Source organism: Amblyomma mixtum, chromosome 5 (genome assembly GCF_055824585.1).
Source record: "Amblyomma mixtum isolate Tamu chromosome 5, ASM5582458v1, whole genome shotgun sequence".
NCBI lineage: Eukaryota > Metazoa > Arthropoda > Arachnida > Ixodida > Ixodidae > Amblyomma > Amblyomma mixtum.
The window spans coordinates 60,437,293-60,456,917 of NC_143016.1; the positions used below are offsets into that span (position 1 = coordinate 60,437,293).

The window sequence follows — 19,625 nt, forward strand, 5'->3', positions numbered from 1 at the left end:
TAGTTTTATCTTTTTTCTGCCATTGGTTCACGTCATTTTGTCGCCCTTCTTTAGTAGCTTGGATTCCGTATACCTTTTAAACGCTTTCCTTATCACAGCCAACAGGGCGTTAACAGCAGCATAAAGGGAAACCGGACGGGTGGATTACACATAGAACACGAGTGCTAATTGCTTTGCAAGTCAACTGCTTCCGTTGTGATAGCCAGTTCCGGTGCCCACTGCTTTCAAACGTATCTCTTTATCTATTTTGCCGCTTGTCCCGCCGAGCTGTAAACTTTCACTCAATTGTGCTCACTTTAGGAGACGGAAAAACACATTTCTTTAACCGTGCTCGTTAGTCGTGCGGCTTTCCACGGGCCCGCAGTTCACATATGGCTATCTCTTCCGATAATGAACTCACAGGAAATAAACATTTCCCTAGATCGCTTAGAATTAATATTTTATTCCATCCACCAGCTCAAGCAGTGAACGCTTATTGGGACGAATTGCAACTACAAGAACAATAAGCGTGCAGGTTCAGAAGCGTCAATTTTCGAGGGAAACAATTCTTCCTCTTAAAGGCTTTATTTCGTGAATAGAAAGCACCCGTACGACACGCATGATACCATTCGTGCTCCACAGCATAAGTAAAGCAGAATATGAACAAGGCTGTCGTCATTTATAAAAGTGGTCTATAGACAGACTATAGGCTCTGTTGCCTTCCTATAGATATGTCTTTTTGTCTATTCATAGTCTATAGACAGAAGTCTGCAAAAAGTGTAGGGCCATAGTTCTATAATAATAAATAATAATAATAATAATAATAATAATAATAATAATAATAATAATAATAATAATAATAATAATAATAATAATAATAATTTTATTGCCACAACATGGTGATACATACAAACTCGGGCCTGTCAAAGCCAAGGGAGGCTTGCAGGACTAGGCCCGGCAAAATCGGCGAGCGAAAAGTAAAGGCAATAAAATATCAGGGTAAGTGCACAAACACTAATATACAAATACTAAGGAAGATACATTGTATAAAAGAGATGAAAAAAAAAATCACATTGGAATTTACAAGTTTCTTGCATCAATTTAGAATTAAAGCTTCACAGATTTGAGCATTTGTTTTACGGTGGCTTTAGATGTAGCGGTCAACACCTGATCAGGAAGTGTATTGAAGATTGTAGGGACATATACACATCGTCTTGCTTTGCCATATCTGGTTGCGTATCTGGCGACCGTGTAGCGTTGACAATTCCGTAGTGCTCTAGCAGAAACTGCTCTTGTCTTGAAAGCAGGATTCCAAAAGTGCCGAAGAATAACAGTGGGCTTATATAAAGTTTCAAAGGACGGAAGACCAAGAAAATTAAACAAGTTTACATGAGGGGGAAAGGAATGTTCACAGGCGGTACTTTTCAACATATATTTTAGAAGAGCGTCTACCCGATCATGCCACCTTTGCGAAGAGTGTGCAAACAGTGTGATGCCATATCTAATAACACTGTATGCAAGTGCATGCATGATAGTCTTTTTTACCGATAAAGGTAGGAAAGATTTAACTGTGAACAGTAGCCATGCCGTTCTACGCAATCTGCCACAAACGTAAGCCATGTAACTATGCCATGAGAGGTCGCTATCAAAGTAAATCCCCAGATATTTTATGCAATCAGCCTTTTCAACAGGAGTACAATGGCAGTCTTTATCATTGTGGGAGTGCAAAAAAACCGATTCACTCAGTAATAATAATAATAATAATAATAATAATAATAATAATAATAATAATAATAATAATAATAATAATAATAATAATAATAATAATAATAATAATAATAATAATAATAATGCTTTATTCCTCGGTGTTTTACACAGACATTTCCAGCCCGCTTAAGCAATCAAGGTTGGCTTGTGAGCGGGACCGGGCAGTCAAGCTCGAAACACTGCTCGCAGGAAATAAATATAATAAAACAGAAATCAGAACCAAAATACCTGCTCGTGACAAATAAACTGACAGTCTTTGTACGATGCAAAGTATAACAATTATAACACGCATTAAGTACACTCATATGTATAGGACGCTACAAAAATACAGGCATCAATGCACTCATGCATGCTAATACACTAATGCAAGTTGCATTCATACATACATTCACTCACTATAACATTAAAAAAAAATGATATGTACAGATTGCCTATAGACTGTCTAGAGTATTTGTATTGCCTATAGACTGTTCTCTATGATTAGTCATTAGAGTCTATAGACTTTATAGAAAGAAGTCTATAGACGCTCTATAGACTGACTAAAAATTTTTGTGAGGGTTTACTCTATAGTTAAGGCAACATGGTGCACGCGATCTACTGTTCTCGCGTAGCACCGAAATCTGCCACGCATATGGCTTTTATTTTCACTTTTTTTTAGCGCACGCAGGACAATATTTTCTCGCTATCGGCTCCGCGCAAGCGTTCTACGAGCTCCACTATACACGCATCGTCCCTCCTGAATAGCGCATACGCTTTGTATCTTCATTTCTTCATTCAACGACGCAGCAGGTGTCCTCCCTACGGTGCGCCCGAACACAAGCGAAGAAAAGCAGCCCCACTGTTCTGTTTTTGTTTGTTTGCCTGACGAGAGACTCCAGGCGTAGGCGGCGACAAGGCCGAATCGGTGCGCGCAACTCGCCGCGAAGGCGTCTTCTTTTCCGTTCGTCCTCAGCAGAGCTTGCATTCGGATGACTTTGAATGCGATGCCAGTATTTAAATACCGGAGCATGGCGCGCGTTTGCGTCGAATGCGTGCCCACGTATTGCGCGAATTCGCTGATATGGCAGACATGGAAAATTGCGTGTACGCTCCGGTTCTCGCAAGTACGTCGACGTAATTTGCTCTGGCTTGCAAACCTCCTGATGCAATGGACTCTTAAGCTAAAGGAATCAACGACGCCCCACTGTCTGTGAATATCATGTGAAGTAACGACCCTGCTTGTCTTGCCATACTGTTGTCGCCGTAAAAGCGAACTGATGCTTTACAACAATACTTTCCCACTTATCGTTAACTGCACGCATTGGTAACCACACAGCTTTATAGTCGGATACAATTCAAGACCGAAGCGGCTTTTCCCCGTAAAACGACCCCCCCCCCAGCCAATGGCATCGGCCGATTCTCATGAACCTGCTAGAGTGACGATGCAAGGAGTGGCGTGACAATACAGGGAGGGGACTCTCCCCGACCATGGAGGAAGGGGATTTGCCTTTCATCTGTCACTACCTGCACTGTCACGTTACCAGGCTCATGAGAATCGGCCGACGCAATTGGCTGGAAGGGGTTCCTTTGTCGGGTGAAAAGCCGCTCCGTTCTTGAGTTGTATCCGACAATGTCCGGCTGGGGGGCAAGGTAACACAACTGTTCCGTAAAACAAGGTTCAAGACCTCTTAGCCGCATAGCTGGGATTGACATCGTTCTCGGCGAAACCACCTGGTACAATGGTGTACACCCGGCCAGTTCTTTAACAGTATCAGCAAACGGCCGTGCAGCGCTCTGAGACAAAGCTGCGCGGCTAAATAGGAAACAGGATGTAAACGAGAAGCATTTTTTAAACGCATGTGCGTAATCTCGGCTGTTTCGCCGCCTCGCTTTGTCGCAGGCAGCTGTACGGCCGTTTGTTCTACACTCGGGTGATAGCATTAAAGAATAGCAGGGTGTACAGGTCTCCACAAGACAAGTTATAAGTCAAGCTTGTGCAACTCTTGCGGCCGCGGTAGCCAGCAGTCAGAGCACGGAACATACATGCGCACGTTTTGGTTCTCGACAGAAGACCAACGCTTTTTGCTGCGACAGGTTGACGGGTCTACAGTATGCTCAAGTGCGTTAGTGTCACAAGGAGCGTTACTTTACGTAAGGCTTCCTTCAAGCGCCAATACAAAAAATCATTCTAATTTTCCTTCGGTCATGCATAATTAAGTCATGCACGTTTTTGAAATAAATTTAGGTGTTCGTCATTTGTTATCTCTGCTTTTTCAAATGTCAGTAAGCCATTTTTCGTACCAACCGAAATTTTCACGAGAAAATGAAATTGAATAAACGAGATCGGAGATATTTTCCTCCACCCGCCTCCTTCAGACGTGCAACACGCGACCGGACACGTGCTTGAGACCCAACGTCCTGCTACAGTACACGTGACCTATCTACGTCATCGCGCTGCCTCTCCCACGGCTGACCAGCTGGTCGCAAATGAGGGTTTCGAAACGCTGCGCCGTTGTAGCGAGACAGTGAATAGGTCTAGCTTCTGCAATAGATAGCGGCGGTAATTTACTCTTCAAGAAAGGAGATAATTGAAAGACAGCGACGCTAACGAAATCACTGAGGTTAACAATAGGCTGTTCAGGATGCTACAGGTGTAAGGGAATGCCGCTGGTTCGTTATCTAACCAGCGCCGTCCGGGTCGATTGTTATTTGAATCACCACCGGGGAATGAGAGAGAGGCCAGGAGGAAACGCGGGCGAACGCGTCGAACCGTCGCGCTCCGATTAGGATGCGGCCCCTCGAGACGCACCGTCAACACGGGCCTGGGAGGAAAACCGCCGTCGGTGTTGACCGGCAGCAATAAGTGGACAGATTAGGGGAGACACGACAGCGATATCGCTGCTCGCGCAACCAATTGGGTACATAGTCACAGGTTCGGCATTCCAAGCATTACTGGTCGGGCTGTCTGCCAAGGTGGGAGTGGTAGTTGCGGTTGCCTTGAAACAACCGGATGCTGACCGCATACACACACCTGCTACGAACAACCACCGTGTCATTGAATTCGATCGAGTAAATTTTTGCACACCTGAAAAAACCACACTTGCTGCATGGTTGGATGCCTGGGTGTGTGTTTGTATGTGTTTTTTCATAAATTCTCGCTGCGGCTATTAATGTCTGTTTTTTTTTATATGGGCTAGAATCTTGTCAAGCTTGTCGGAGCTTTTTGCCCCGTTGTGTTATACGTTCTTTCCATGACAACAAAAAGTCGATGGATTAAATGTGCGCTTGAAGGAAAGAGGGAGACATAAGAACTATAGATAATGAGGAATTGAGAAGGATAAAATTACTTAAACAGTTTCGCCAAAGCTATCGAATGTGTTGTTGTTCAATTACTTATGTTACGGCGGTGTAATGCAAGTTCTCTGCCTCTACGATGCATTGCAAACATCCTGTACAAGGAAAGGAAACACCTGCAGGGGCGACACGGGAATGTGAAAAGTTCCGACGCATAAGCTCTACAAATTCTGTTTCCCTTCTCATTTTCAGCATTGTCATATACTTACACGTGCACGTCTCGTCTTGGATAATTAACTACTCGAAGAACTAAAGAGCCCATATCGAATCGCTATTTAGTCAGCTCTCGCCTTGAACTCTATCATTTCAATGATTTTCTCCCTCTAGTAACTACGTGAACCTGGTGAACTGGTAGAACAGTGGGAAACTGTGACAGAAGAAAGAAAAAAAAGCAAGGTCTCGAAGTGTACATGAGCGATCACTGGTGTCATGAGTCGTGGACGTGACTGCTGATGTCGGGCTGTTTAATGAAACGCAGGTGGGCATGTCCTGATTGAGAACCCCGGGGCGGTGGCTTGACGCAGTCGAGCACGTTTAGGTTCCGCGCAAGTCATGCGTGTAAAGCGGAGCAATAACAAAACAAATGAAGGACGTGAATTATTGGTCAGATTAGCTTTACTAATTGGATGATCTCCTTCTCTGTTTCCTTTTGTGATCGACGTTACTGAGTACTAATAATAAGAGTTCTGAAAGAAGCAAGTTTCGAGAACTATGCACCGGACGAAGAGAGACGGTCAGAACTCTAACTTCTTAATGAGCCGTATATGAGCACTATAGAAACCATTATTATGAAAATAATAAATGCCGCATACCCCCCCCCCCCCCCCCCTCCAGTCTCCCCGGAGGGAAAAAAGAGTGGTAGGGTTTTAACGTAGTTAAACCGTGTATACGTGCGAAAGCATTTAGCCTGGTTGGTTGGTTGCTGAGTCGTCGGCACGTCTGGCGACGATATTGGGGGATGAAGATGACGATGTCGAATGCACAGCATGAGAGAGTGTTGAAGTTTAACACGAGACGTGATCTGCTGTGGCGATCGCGTAATCCTCTCGTGCAGCGGCTAACGAAGTTGATCTGCCAGCGCCGCCGCGGGTTCGAATTCCAGTCGCGGCGATATTTATTCATTTATTTATTGTTTGGCCAAGGTCACCCTCAAGGTCAAGCTTCACACAGGCTTGGCTAGCCGGTTAGACCTTGTGAAGTAGTGCTTTCGCACTAAAACGCGTGATCACCTCGGCTGTTACAAAGTGGCGGGATAGCGGAGAAATGATTACACAACAGAAGCTTTAACGCAGCGGCTTATTTTAGCCTCTCTGTCCTTTTATTTTTATCGCGTTGCTCTGGGACCATGTGGTAACACTGGTACAGGATGTCGCTGAAGAAACAAGAAAACGGGCTGTGCTCATTCTTTTCTTTCTTTTTTTTTTGCCTCAGACAGTACATTAACCTGACACAACTAGCTACAGAAGCATACTCGTACACGCTGTACCAAACTATTGCGTCAAAGCTTGGGTAGTAAAAATCTTTGAAATGCTGCAGAAGTTCGTTTCGCAGGCTGTGCAGAGGTATCTGCCCTGAATTTCTTTGGTGAATAGGAGGGCTTCCCTTAATGCCTTAAAAATAAGCAAATCCAGGTACTCTTCCGTATTAACGCCGCTGATATTTCGGACGTGGCACGATCGCAATATGCAGCGTGTGTATTAAAACATGGTCACAAAATATCTCACCTTAGGCCTATGGGCCTAAGATGGGGCAGACTGCACAGGACACTGTCCTTGCGCCTTTGTCAACGTTCGTGTTTTGCTCGCCATTTTACATTGTCATAACAACTTACAACTCCGGTTCTTCATAATCATTGTTTCTGTCACAATGCCTCGTACTTCAGTTAGTACACCCACTCCCCCTATTCTGAATAGCAAGTTTTCTGTATTGCGAAACTATGTATTCCGGGCGTCCCTAAAATGAACTCTTTCTATGGGTAGCGTTCTTGCAATAGCAAGAGACAGTGCTTTGTGCTAAACTTATCATAGCCATGAATACTCACATCTTTATTTATCCTTTTGCGTAGCGTCCCACTTGTGCATGAACAGAGAACAGTCATGAACAGTATTTTGCAGCGTCACAGTGAAGAAGCGTCTCGAAGTTGCGACTCGTGATTGTATACCACTAACATAAGTGGATGCTGTTGGCAGGCTAAGGTAGTACACAGGGGGCAATTTTGCAGGATGCGGAAGTTCTATTCACTAGTACATTTCTTAGAAATTGTCGATTAGAACGCTGAGATAAAGAAAATAATTAGTTTCTTTCTTGTTCTTCACACAATATTTGCAACTGAATGTACAGATATTAGTGTGGGCTTAAAAAATAAACAAGAAAAAAGTGCCCTGCCCGAACTGAATGTACATATGTTAGGGTGGGCTGTCTAAAAGGAAAGTAAAATAATAGAGCCCGGCCCGCACCGCTTAGAAAACTGAATGTACAGTGGTAACAAGATGGACTCAGCTCATGTCACTATATTTTTGTTCTTTGTGTTTTTCTTTTTTTTTTCAGGTTATGTCTAGATGACGCCAGGCACTAGGAAAAACATGAAGAATGAAGCGATCGAGTTACGGTAAGTCACCCTCATTGTTTTCTGTCTACTTGACGGCCATTACACTAGAAAAAAAAACACATCGCAATGTTTCCCGAGCAAGTAGGGTTGTTTTATTAGGGGAGGGGGGGGGGGGGAGTAAAGTGGTTGTACACCACTGGGGCTCCTTATTTGGACAGAGCGCAGAGTTGGTTTACATAAAGGGCAATCTACTGCAAAATTCTGAAAAAGAAGCTTAAACGCTGCTACAGTGAGTGCCGGGAAAAAAAGAAACGTACTTCGCTGCTAACACGTAAGTAGATCGTTCGAGATGCCTGCAACTATATGAGGAGGGCAGGCGTACATAAACCACCTGGGTTTTCACAAGATAACGCCACGATAAATTTGTTTCAGAGCGCTTGCATCCCGTAATCTTTCGCTGTCAACTTCATGGACGCTATTACTGACAAGCGTCGGCTTGGAAGAAAAACAAGAAAAAATTCTCTTCATAGCCCATTGTGCGTCATGGTCTTTTCTTCGAGGCAGTGCGACAGCTAACGTGCTTTCCTGGTCACCATCAATGAAAAGCACGCCGAGGCAAGGTTGCTGTTTTGCAGTTTCACTCGGCCAAGGCGAGCTGCACGTGCAAGGCGAGAAAATATGACGCTGCGCTTGACCTTCGCCAGTTACGTCACAGCTGCCCCGCCGCCCTCGCATCTCGTCTCCGGGAAACGCCTCCTGGCACGAGCGTGAGGCCTCAAGGCCGGCGATTCCCTTTCTATCGGTGCACGGCCTGGAATCGTAGACGCGCTGGTGGGATGCACGTGATGACGCACTGCGCTTGGAAACAGCGGTGACGCGGAAGGCGTCCTTGCAATAAGCGACTCAACTACCTGCCAATCATAGGAGAGAAATAAAAACACGCTGTTTGTCTCGTTCTAGTAGATAGCGGGGAGCAAAAACAAGACTTCACGCAGTCTCTCGCGGAGTCACCGAAAAGAGAGAAAAAAAGAACGATAACAAATCAGTTCTTGCAGGTCCTGCGCTTTCGCTGTATGTCATAGGCCGTAATTCAACAAAGCAGAGAAGACCGCGTATCGGCGGGCAAAAACGTGCAAAACGCCAACGTGCAGGTGTACCCGAACCGCCTCCCTATCGAGCGTTAGAGCAGAGCCTTATCAACAGAGCTAACAATCCATCAGCGAATCAAGACTTCACGCAGTCTCTCGCGGAGTCACCGAAAAGAGAAAAAAAGAACGATAACAAATCAGTTCTTGTAGGTCCGGAGCTTTCGCTGTATGTCATAGGCCGTAATGCAACAAAGCAGAGAAGACCGCGTATCAGCGGGCAAAAACGTGCAAAACGCCAACGTGCAGGTGTACTCGAACCGCCTCCCTATCGAGCGTTAGAGCAGAGCCTTATCAACGGAGCTAGCAATCCACCAGAGAATCTCTGCTAACAAGGCGTGAGAAGCGCGTCATACAATGAGGGGAATAGTCGAAATGTGTGCTGAGAAGGACGATGTCGATGATGTCCACGGGCATTCTATGGTCGAATGCTCTGGATATCCGTATGGTTGCCGTGATTTCTGTGCCTTTCTGTGCCTTCAAGTTGGAAGTAGCTACAGGAGACTAATTGCACTTGTGAGTGAGGAGTGATGTTTTTGGGAAAGCACAAAAGTTAAGAGGCCCGCTATCAATGTGCTTGAGTGTCTAGAAATTGGGGCTCAACCGTTTTCTTCCGTTCAACAGGAACGCCGAAGTGACATTTACAGGGTGTGCACGTATGAGGAACAATGTACACACTTCTTTTTTTTTTCTGTATTCCGATTGGAAACTTACCGAACCCTTATCCTGTTTTTCACAGTTGAATCCGGGTATTGTTCAGCTACAGACGCGGTATATGTGCACGGCAATGAATTTCAGTGGCGAAGAGGCTAACGTCGTCTCGTACATAGGGCTATAGCGGTGTGCGTTTCGTCGGCGGTCGGTCACTGATGAAACAACTGCTGCAGAATCACTCGTTAATTGATTAGCTCAGCTGTACACGTGTCGTGTGAAGCTTTCACAGAAGTAGTTGGATACTCTAGCTTTGTTTTCGCCAACTGCAGCAGCGATGCGCGGTGGAGACGACGTGCAGGCGTGATTAGCCTTGCATACAGTACGACGGAATTACACGGGAGAGAGAGGGTATCCACTTCATTAAGCCAGAAGTCTTCTCTCGTTATGTTGGCTGCATCGTACCTAACCGGAGCAGCTTGTTCGGATGCGATGCAGGCAGAGCAAGTTTCAGTCGCCAGGTATGCAAAGAGCGCGAACGTGTGTCTCGGAGCGCATCTTCTTACTCTCTCGTTGTGTTGCCAAACAGAGCCACCTTTAATCGAGACGCTCGTTAAGAACTCGTCAGCTTGTTCACATTTCTATACTCGGAACGAGCACCTGTACAAGTTGTAGGTGCAAGTTGCACATGCTACGAGCGACCCTCCGCAATGTTTGTTAACCGAGATTTGTATCAGCGTCATGAGCGGTACAGAAATGCTTAAAGTGGTTGGAAGCGAGCCGTACTGTATGCTTCTAGATAGCTGAGAAACTGTGCGCAAATTCCAGGTGAAAGGTGTGCAACGAAGACGACAACACGGACAGACAAACTGTGGTTACCGCAAACTAATCCCACTTTCAACAAGGAAGGAGAGATTAGTTCGTTTCTGTTGTTTCTTTTCTGCTCGGGTTCTTCCTTAAAAGTAGTGCGACTTGTTCCATAAAAAACAAAAAAAAATAACGGGTAGCTGTCTCCACATGAGCATACACACCTAAGTAATAAACAGATGTGTAAGCTCCATGGCAGTGACGTAGGCTCAGTGGCGAGATAGAGAGAGAGATGGAAAAGGAAAGGCGGGAAGGTTCCAATAATCCCCATGAATATATCTATGGTTTAAGATGGTCTTCACGTCCTTGTAGCTAGAGCTTATAATGAAAATCCCAACAGGCAAAACGCGCATATGCAAGCCAGATATTGTAACTGAACGTGCACCTTCCACCAGAGGTGGACTACTTAATAGGGTAGGCTAGGCAAGGAGCGGGGATGCTCTATATACCCCATGCATTTGAGCATTTATACACGGTAGAACTAGAGTCAGTGCGGTGCGTCAATAGAAAGTTTCGCAACCAGAAGATATGAGCTGCCTCCTCACCCCTTCCGCCCCCACCCACACATTTCATTCCATGAATGAGTGTGTCTTCGAGCGTGCTGATAGTCTGTCTTCCTTCAGAAAACCTCGAACACAAAACGCCACGCCCCTGAAGCTGTACGTTCGCTTAATGCGAAGCATGCAGTCCTCTATCCACCACTACCTGTTTTCTTTTGAGTTTCCATGCCACCAGTTTGCCTAATCTGCACGGTTCGGTTTTTGATTTTAAAGGATTTATTGTCTCAAAGCGACTCAGGCTAAGAGGGAAGTCGCAGTGGAGGGCTCCGAATAATTTAGACCTCCTGGACTTCTTTAACGTGCACTGACGTCGCACAGTACGCGGGCCTTTAACATTTCGCCTCCCTCAAAATGCGACCGCCGCGGCCGGGATCGACCCTGCGTCTTCCGAGTCAGCAGCTGAGCACCATAACCGCTGAGCCATCGCGGCGGCTAGATCATCTTCAAGTAGTATTTTGAAAGCCTAAAAACTTGCATTTACAGCGCCTCCCTCTGCAGCCGTACGTTAACCTCCCTGCCCTTCTTCTTCTTCCTCCTCCCCCTCCTTCTGGTTTTGAAATCGACCTCTGAAAAGCACCCTTTGTAGCCTATATAAGCAAGCGATGTCCTCCTTTGGCTTTATATTTAATTTATTTTCCCTTTGCTAGCCCACCGAACTCAAGCTTTTCTCTGCATTTAGCTCTCTTCTCGAGATTCGTCTCGATTATCTTGCGGCGTGGCAGACTGGAGTATTGTGCGCTCTCCAGCGAGATTGAGGCTCGAGGCGAGATAGCACCGGACAATATCGGGCGTATATGCCAGCCTCAGATACGTTCATCTCGGCAACAAACGTGCCCAACCTCGCTTCAGCTGGCAGTAGGACGCTTGCTCAAGTGCAATGATACAAGTGTAACCCGCATACACGGTGTTTGCATCATGTTGTCCCCTACAACGTAAACTCCTCCTGCTAATGTCAAGAGACGCGGTCCTCTTCGTCGAACAAACCACGGGAACCCGAACAGCCCCCCCAAATGTTCCGTACAAACTGCGCATAAAGATAAATCTGTGCGCTCTCCACATGTTTTCCGTAAGCTTTCCATATCACTTCAATATAGCTTAGGCATGATATCCATTTGATGTGTCTGACCTCATATCTGGTCTTTCTTTTTTTGTGTGCTCATATCCATTTTGTGCTATAGTCGGGAACTCTCCTGACCAGCTGCGAAGCTGGCTGCATTCAAAATTTGATTGAACGTTTAAGCTCCGCATTAAGGAAATGACGGAATATCGTATTGGATTAGTTCCCATATATGTATAAGGTCGTTATCTACTTTACATTCATATATCCCTGGGTGTCCTCATACCACTCCTAGCGCAGGGGTGCAGCGGTTAAGCGATGCGCCACTGCCCTGCGATGGCAGGTGCTCCCAGCGATGGGCCTTTTGCTGCCCAGGTTGCTCTTTCCGAACGACCAATCATTAATTTAACTGGCACCTGCCACGGTGGGGAGTTAGCTCACTATCCGACGGGAAGGTTGTGATGACGCTGCAAGGTCACGTGACCTAGGTGGCACACCTGCTTCCCAGGTTGCTCTTTGTTCACCGCCTGCCAGAGTCATGCTCGCAATTTTTCGTTCACAACGCCGACATCGGATTTTCTGTTCAATGGGGCCTTTATCACTCTCGTGTTAAAAAGCTGCTCGTAGGGATATCGATCGGTCGACACTAGCGAGATCTGTATACACAAGGGCCGCGGTTCCAATCAGTCGCGAGAAAATATCGTACGTGCGAACGCCTTTCCGATTCCGGTCCCCAAAAGAGGCTGTCTGTTACGATCGAATCTATCAGTGGAGTATACAACGACGGTAATGCCACCGAAGAAACAGACATACAAAATTCGTAGGGCGAGGCTAATACAGACAGAATGTTTGTTCTTCCTGCGCACCTACTGTTATGCAGGAGGAAGAAAAAGAAAGCAACAAAGTGCTTATCTATCCGCCTGCCTCTACACTAGCACCTCGTGCAGCTGTGAGACTCGATCGTTCCTCCACCTGCATCATTTATCTTCGCTTCGCGTAATTCCCCGCGTTCACGTCCTTCTTCCGGCTAACATTAAGCGACCGCTCGTCTAGGCATACTCACAAACAATGCAGACGAAAACAGCAACAACAAGCAAGACGTGCAACTACCGGCCCTAAAAAGTCCCGTCTTTTCGCACTCCTCTCCTCGCATCGCTTTTCGATCGGGCAGCTGTCATCTTCCGCGACCGGCCGGCGACGGACGGTAACGGACGTAGCGCCCCCTCTGCCACACCACACAGCGAGCGTCGGCGAGCGACGACGCTGCCGCCGGTAGCTTCAGCGGCGGCCGCCCGGCGCTCTCTGCCGAGCGTGCGTCGGACGAACGAAACGAAACCCCCTTCCCTCCTTCCCTCCCTCCCTCTCCTCCTTTCTCCCGTTTTCTTCCGCTCGGCGGCTGATCCGCGCCCCCTCCGTCAGTCGGTGCGCGCGCTTCCAAGCGCAGCTCCAGTTTCGTGGTCCAGCAGCTGCGAGCGCTCAAACGACACTTCCTGGAGTCTTCCGCGCTGAGTTTGAGAAAGGGGGGGTCAAGAAGCGTGAGAGGAAAGTGCGGTGAGCGAAGAAAAGAAAAATATTAAGCCCGAAAGAAAAAAGAAGTATAGTTTGATCGCTTTCTCTTCCTTCTCTGCATCTTCGAGTCTCCGTGGTCGTCCCGACGAGTCGTTCTATATTCTCTTCCTGCGGGCACGTGTGCGCGATATCGCCCTCCTCCCGGCAGTTCGAGATCGGCGCGCCGGAGGACTGTCCCGGCAATGCCCGCCGACGCTGCCTCTCTTGCTGCTGCTTCTGCTCGTTGTCGCTTGTCGGAGATCCTCGTGACTTTTCGACGCGAGTGAGAAGGGTGCGAGCGAGGAATCGCCGCTCTGTTCTATTGTACCGCCTCTTGCACTCACCGGCTACGGTGTACCGAAGCCCTGCACAGTCCTTCTTGCGGGCTGAAGTGTCTTTCGTTCTCCGTCATCGATGTTGTTTCCGGGACACCAGTGACTATTCCGGTTGACAACACAGGTAGGTGTTTTCGCTTCCGGACCTCATCCACAGTGGTGTCGCGGTGAGGGTGTCTCCGAATTTTCGTAGCGTTCGCGCTTTGCCCCAGTGTATCTTTACGGCGAGACTACGTTCACTGAATGTACTCCATCTTGTAGCTTTTACTGACACGCTGTCATAGGAGGTTCTGCTGTCTCTCTGCCGGCAATCAGGATTACGGCTGCTTAGGCATTGTGACTAATGTGCGCTGGCTATTTGAAGCCTCCACATCGTATCGTGATATTATTTGAGTTACTTTTTTCCCTTAAGCTACTGATCCTGTATTAAAAAGAATAGACACAGTTTATATATCCGGTGCAGTGACAAGAAAACTGCATCAGCTTGAAATGACCATGGTGCTTACTTCAGAAATTCCGGTTGAAATGTGCGGTAGCTGTAGGAAAAATCGTGGTTCATTCACGCGGTGATACCTTTCGTAGTACATGAACACGTAGGTGCGGCATCACTAGTGTTAAGTATGAAGCGATTAACTTTTATTACAATAACCACGGTTTTATATTTTCGCTTTCTTTTATAGCACTGGCGTGAAAAACAGCTGATCTAACTTCTCTGTGGTGATTAGGTGTCACAAAAATATACAGCTTTCGCTTGCCAGCTGAACTGCTCGCCTTCAATTCCACATTTCGTGTCTGCAGGTTTCGGATGAATTCGCTCACAAACTTATCTGTTGTCGACTTTCCGAGGTGCTTGTTTCACCCAGATTTTCTTCTCGTATTTTTTTCGGACACTGTCGCTTACTGTCCGCTGTATAGCTGCGTCGTAGCAAGTGTAACGCCAGTTTTGCAAATAGTTTTAAATAATTACCTACTCACATTACGTTAGCTTTAGTTTAGAGTGAAAACAGTGACTAATTTTGGGAGAAGTAGCCCTAACGAGTTAGGGAGGTATAGGAAATAAGGAAAAGAAAACGAGTGTTTTGTCACTTTCGTGAAAGCACACTATCATGCGGCAGAGAAAGGAAGGTGTGGCAGATGCTTCGTCCGAGTGTCGTAAAGAGCGCAGATTAATTCATTCCTGCTCGCTAAAACCTGAGCTGGTGTCCCACGTCAGGTATAGTTAACGCACTGAAAGCACCTGTGTTTGTCTGGGCTTTACTACTTCATGCAAGTTGTCTGCATGAATCACTAAATTATGAACTGCTCTTCGTGTTAGGGATGTCGCAAGTGGTGTCGAGCAGAGCATATATTATTCTTGCCGCCTTGGTGACAAAAGCGAGAACGAAACACATATACCAGGTGATTTTTCTTTTATCTGTATACAGATTTTTATTTAAAAAATCGTGAGGGATACGCTGGTGCGGTCTGTGCGGGTGGTTTGTTATGTATGTACACGCACATTATGTACGTGATAGACCTCAATTAAGAGACGATTTGTTCACTAAGGTCAACTAATTCATTTTTTTAGTTTTTGGTTTTAGGGAGGGCGCAAGAAATTGAAAGCCATCAAATATGAAGGCAAGCCCAGTTTTGAAATTTTCGGAATCGATATCGCGGCTCGAAATATCCAAGGTGAAAAAAAAAGGCACCTTTGAAAGCTCGTTCAGTTGGGTTTCCAACGCTGCACACTAATAAAATGACATTCCTCAAATTTTTAATGCATAAAATACGGACGTAGTTTGCGTATTTCATGAAGTAGAAGAAATCGATGTGATTTTGGCTACAATACCACGCGCAGCGATGCCATTTTATAAATGGCCAACGCGAGAAAGCCAATTCATTCGTGAGCTTTCAAAAGCATACTTCGACTTTCGATAGTTCGAACAATGCCGAATCAGGAATTGTAACTGGCTTGCGCTCGATGAAGACGGCCTTCGATTTCGCAACATAATCTTGCACCCCAAATATAAAAATTAAAAAGAGTTGATTAGTTCATGAGTTAACTAATGCTATTTTAACTGTACCATGTACACAATTCCCGGCGTCTCTCTCAAAAAAAAAAATCTGTATACATAAAAAAAATCATCCCAAATATCAATAACGAAAAAAAAAACAAGGCGCGAAAACATGCGCAGACGTAGCTTTCTCAACATTCTGCTTCCTTTTTGTTATAATATGCACCACATGGGAGACATGCCCCAGTATAAGTAAATAAAGCATGTTTGAGACGTACTTCTTTCGGCAAACACAAGCACACGTATCTGCAGGCCTATTCGACTGAAAAGCTTCATCTTGTTTTGGTGCGCTTTTTATCGAAAGTCTGTGGGGTTGAAACTGGGGGGATAAACACGTTCTCCCCGTTTAGGCGCGGCTGACACAGTTCAAAACCGCACTGACCCCACCCCGTGGTCGCGTACGCTACTGAGCGCACGCCGACCACGGCGGGCCGTGCTCTACGGGAACAAAGGAACGACACACTGGCTGACACAAACAAGGCATTTATTGCTATAGCAACAATAACGCCAGCTAGCAACAAAATACACTGAGGAATCTAGGATGTCCGACTCACCAGCACGGCTACGAGCGAACGTCCGCCCACGGTAGGGCAAAGGGAACTCCGAGGTCGAGCGGGACGGGCTCGGCGGGAGTAAGTTCCGACCGAGGCGCCCGTCGACGAAGAGCGAAGCTGCGAGCGAAACGTCCGTTCGCTTCCCGTTGCCGAGGGAGAAGAGAGCCCGTCGCTCCCCGCGAGCGCGCAGCAAAACGCCATCCGTGGCGCTGGTGTCGCTGCGACGCGAGCGCCCTCCCTTGTTAGGTACAGTAACCGAACCGAGAGGAGTGCTTTTCGGGGGGGCAGCTAACCACAGTGGGGTACGTTGAGGGAAAGCGAACGCAGGGGACGAAGGCGTCCCCACATCCCCCCAACCTTAAATAGACCCACGCGCCTGCAAGTTACATGCTATGGAGGAGTCTCCTGGTCTTCATGCACTTGAGGCAGGTCGTGCAGCGGAGGTCACGCCGACAGGGTGCACGCAGTCTTCCGCGGTATTCCGAAGGCGGCGTGAAGGTCTCCGCTGGGACGACTCGCATGGCCCGCGGGCTATGTGCCCGCAGGCCCGCGAAGAGGAGGGCCGGTTGACCACTGCAGGCCAAGATTCCGCAGTAGTCGCCAGGGCAACAGCAGCCAGACGTGGCTGCTGTCTGGTCTCGCCACGGCTGCCCCGGATGGATGCGGCGAACAGGATACAGGCCGCTCCGTCGCAGCAGGCGGCAGCGAGACGATGTGCACAGGACAGCAAGCCGCAGTGGCTCCAGATCTGTAAAATTTACGAAACACACTCCGCATGCCTTTAACGTAGGTCACGGGAGGGGAAACGGTGTACACAAGGGCCTCGTGGCTCAAATGCTCAACTCGCTAGCAAAACGTGTCGGGCGGCTGTGCAATGCAAAGTTCGAGTGAACAAAGCCCTTTCTTGAGTTGAACGAGAATGCTCGGTTCATGCGAGGTTAAAAAAAACGGGTGGCCAGCAAAGTGCGCCCCCTCTCAATACCACGGTCCGGTGGTCGTGTCACTTTTGACAAGGTGCAGGCGGCTATGAATAGCCTTAGGCCTCACTGCCACAGTGAAGGTCGACGACCCCCAACAAAAGAAAGACCCGAAACGGGTTTCGTGCGCGCAGCCGCGAGGAGACATCAGCTTTGTGGGGTGGTCCTCCCCGCTCACTGCACAAAGCAGGTTCTGAGCGATAGGCGCCCACCGTATCGGACGGTGTCGGAACGCCCGGTGCCGAGCTGCAATACCAGCGAGCTCGTAACTGCACCCGTGGCCCCAGGCCACCCGGCTCCCAGAGCCGCGACTCCCAGAGTCGAAAAAGAGACAGCGAGAAAATATATACAGAAAACTCGGACCACCCACGCGGCTTCCGTACTCACTCGCTTCGGGCTCGGCAACTACGCGGGCGCTAGGCCTCGCGCTCCCTCGATGCGGACCAAGTGGTTCTTGAAGAAATTCCAGGAAGAAAACTTCACAAAAAAAACATGCTGAGCATGTCGAAAAGTTCAAACATGCTGCAGCGCAATACACCTCGCACTCAAGAAAGCATGCCGCAGGTCCTAGCGATCAAAATTCACTCTAGGCCTAGCACTTGTCAAGTCCGGACAAAGAGCGTTCCTCGAACCGAACAGACTGTCGTCCAATGTTCCAAGAGCAGGCCCCACGTTGGGCGCCAGATGTGGGGTTGAAACTGGGGGGATAAACACGTTCTCCCCGTTTAGGCGCGGCTGACACAGTTCAAAACCGCGCTGACCCCACCCCGTGGTCGCGTACGCTACTGAGCGCACGCCGACCACGGCGGGCCGTGCTCTACGGGAACAAAGGAACGACACACTGGCTGACACAAACAAGGCATTTATTGCTATAGCAACAATAACGCCAGCTAGCAACAAAATACACTGAGGAATCTAGGATGTCCGACTCACCAGCACGGCTACGAGCGAACGTCCGCCCACGGTAGGGCAAAGGGAACTCCGAGGTCGAGCGGGACGGGCTCGGCGGGAGTAAGTTCCGACCGAGGCGCCCGTCGACGAAGAGCGAAGCTGCGAGCGAAACGTCCGTTCGCTTCCCGTTGCCGAGGGAGAAGAGAGCCCGTCGCTCCCCGCGAGCGCGCAGCAAAACGCCATCCGTGGCGCTGGTGTCGCTGCGACGCGAGCGCCCTCCCTTGTTAGTTACAGTAACCGAACCGAGAGGAGTGCTTTTCGGGGGGGCAGCTAACCACAGTGGGGTGCGTTGAGGGAAAGCGAACGCAGGGGACGAAGGCGTCCCCACAAGTCAAAGCAGGATGTGTGTCGAGCGCTGATCTTTTTTTTACCCGTTCGAAAGAACGTGTAATATTAAAATTTAACCGAATCGGTTTAAATAGTAAAATGTTTGACGTCAGTGGACGTTAATTTCAGGGCTATTAGATTTAAGCTCTTCGTACACTACACGGTCTGGGGGCATTGCAATACAATAGGCCCATTATCCGGGATAACAAGCGGCCTTATTGATTCTGAGTGCGCCCGAGCAATAAGCTTTTCCTGCGGACTGAAAGAGCGATAAAGCCTCTCTAAGCGCTCTCCTTGGTGACTGTTATTACCCTGCTGACCAACTAAAAAAAGGTATATAGCTAACGAATTCTATATACCGGGTTCTGAGAGTGACTATGTTACCACAGCTTCCGGTTTGGAGGCAATACAAATAACCAGTTTTGTTTTTCTGTTTTGTCCTCATGCTGACTGCGTTTCGCGAAGGTTATAGAAATCCTGTTTTCATCATCTTGATTTTTTTTTTTTACGCGCTCTTTTACTACGGCGTGCGCACTTTCGTACTTGGACGCAAACATGCAACATTGGTGCGTATGAAAGGCAGTTTTACGTGGTAGATCTTCTTTCAATGCTTGATATTTATATTCACCGATTTCTTTTTCCTATTTTTTTACTTCCTTTACGTTCTTTACCGTATAAGGCAGCAATTTTCAGCAGCCATATATGTGTTACTGCAGACACATTTTCTTCAACACTCGCTGTTGTGGCCGCACGAACTCTTCCTGACGATAAATAAATAAAGGAAGAAAGAGAGAAAGAAAGAAAGAAGGAAAGAAAGAAAGAGAAAAAAAGGAAGGTTTGTTCACTTAATATAACTTTAATCAGCTGTGCCTCTGTTGATGTTTGAGTTGTCAAGCGCGCGAGATGAGAAACGGCTGCATATTCGACATTTCTGGTACCACAAAGGCAGTGCTGCGGCATTGGGCTAGTTCG

General features: G+C 47.5%; 1 protein-coding gene across 4 annotated transcripts in view; it reads left to right on the top strand.

Moving 5' to 3' along the window:
* LOC149342368 (adenylate cyclase type 5-like) overlaps window positions 1–19,625 on the top strand; it is a 236,149-nt gene that overhangs the window by 121,721 nt on the left and 94,803 nt on the right. For 3 of the 4 annotated variants that reach the window (XM_089544648.1, XM_089544649.1, XM_089544647.1), the window contains exon 2: window positions 7,627–7,687. In XM_089544648.1, the coding sequence (XP_089400774.1) occupies window positions 7,638–7,687 (50 nt within the window). In that variant the 5' untranslated portion in view covers window positions 7,627–7,637. Of the gene's footprint in view, window positions 1–7,626; window positions 7,688–13,299; window positions 13,915–19,625 lie in introns of those variants that run through there. The other variant, XM_089544651.1, reaches the window with a different exon arrangement.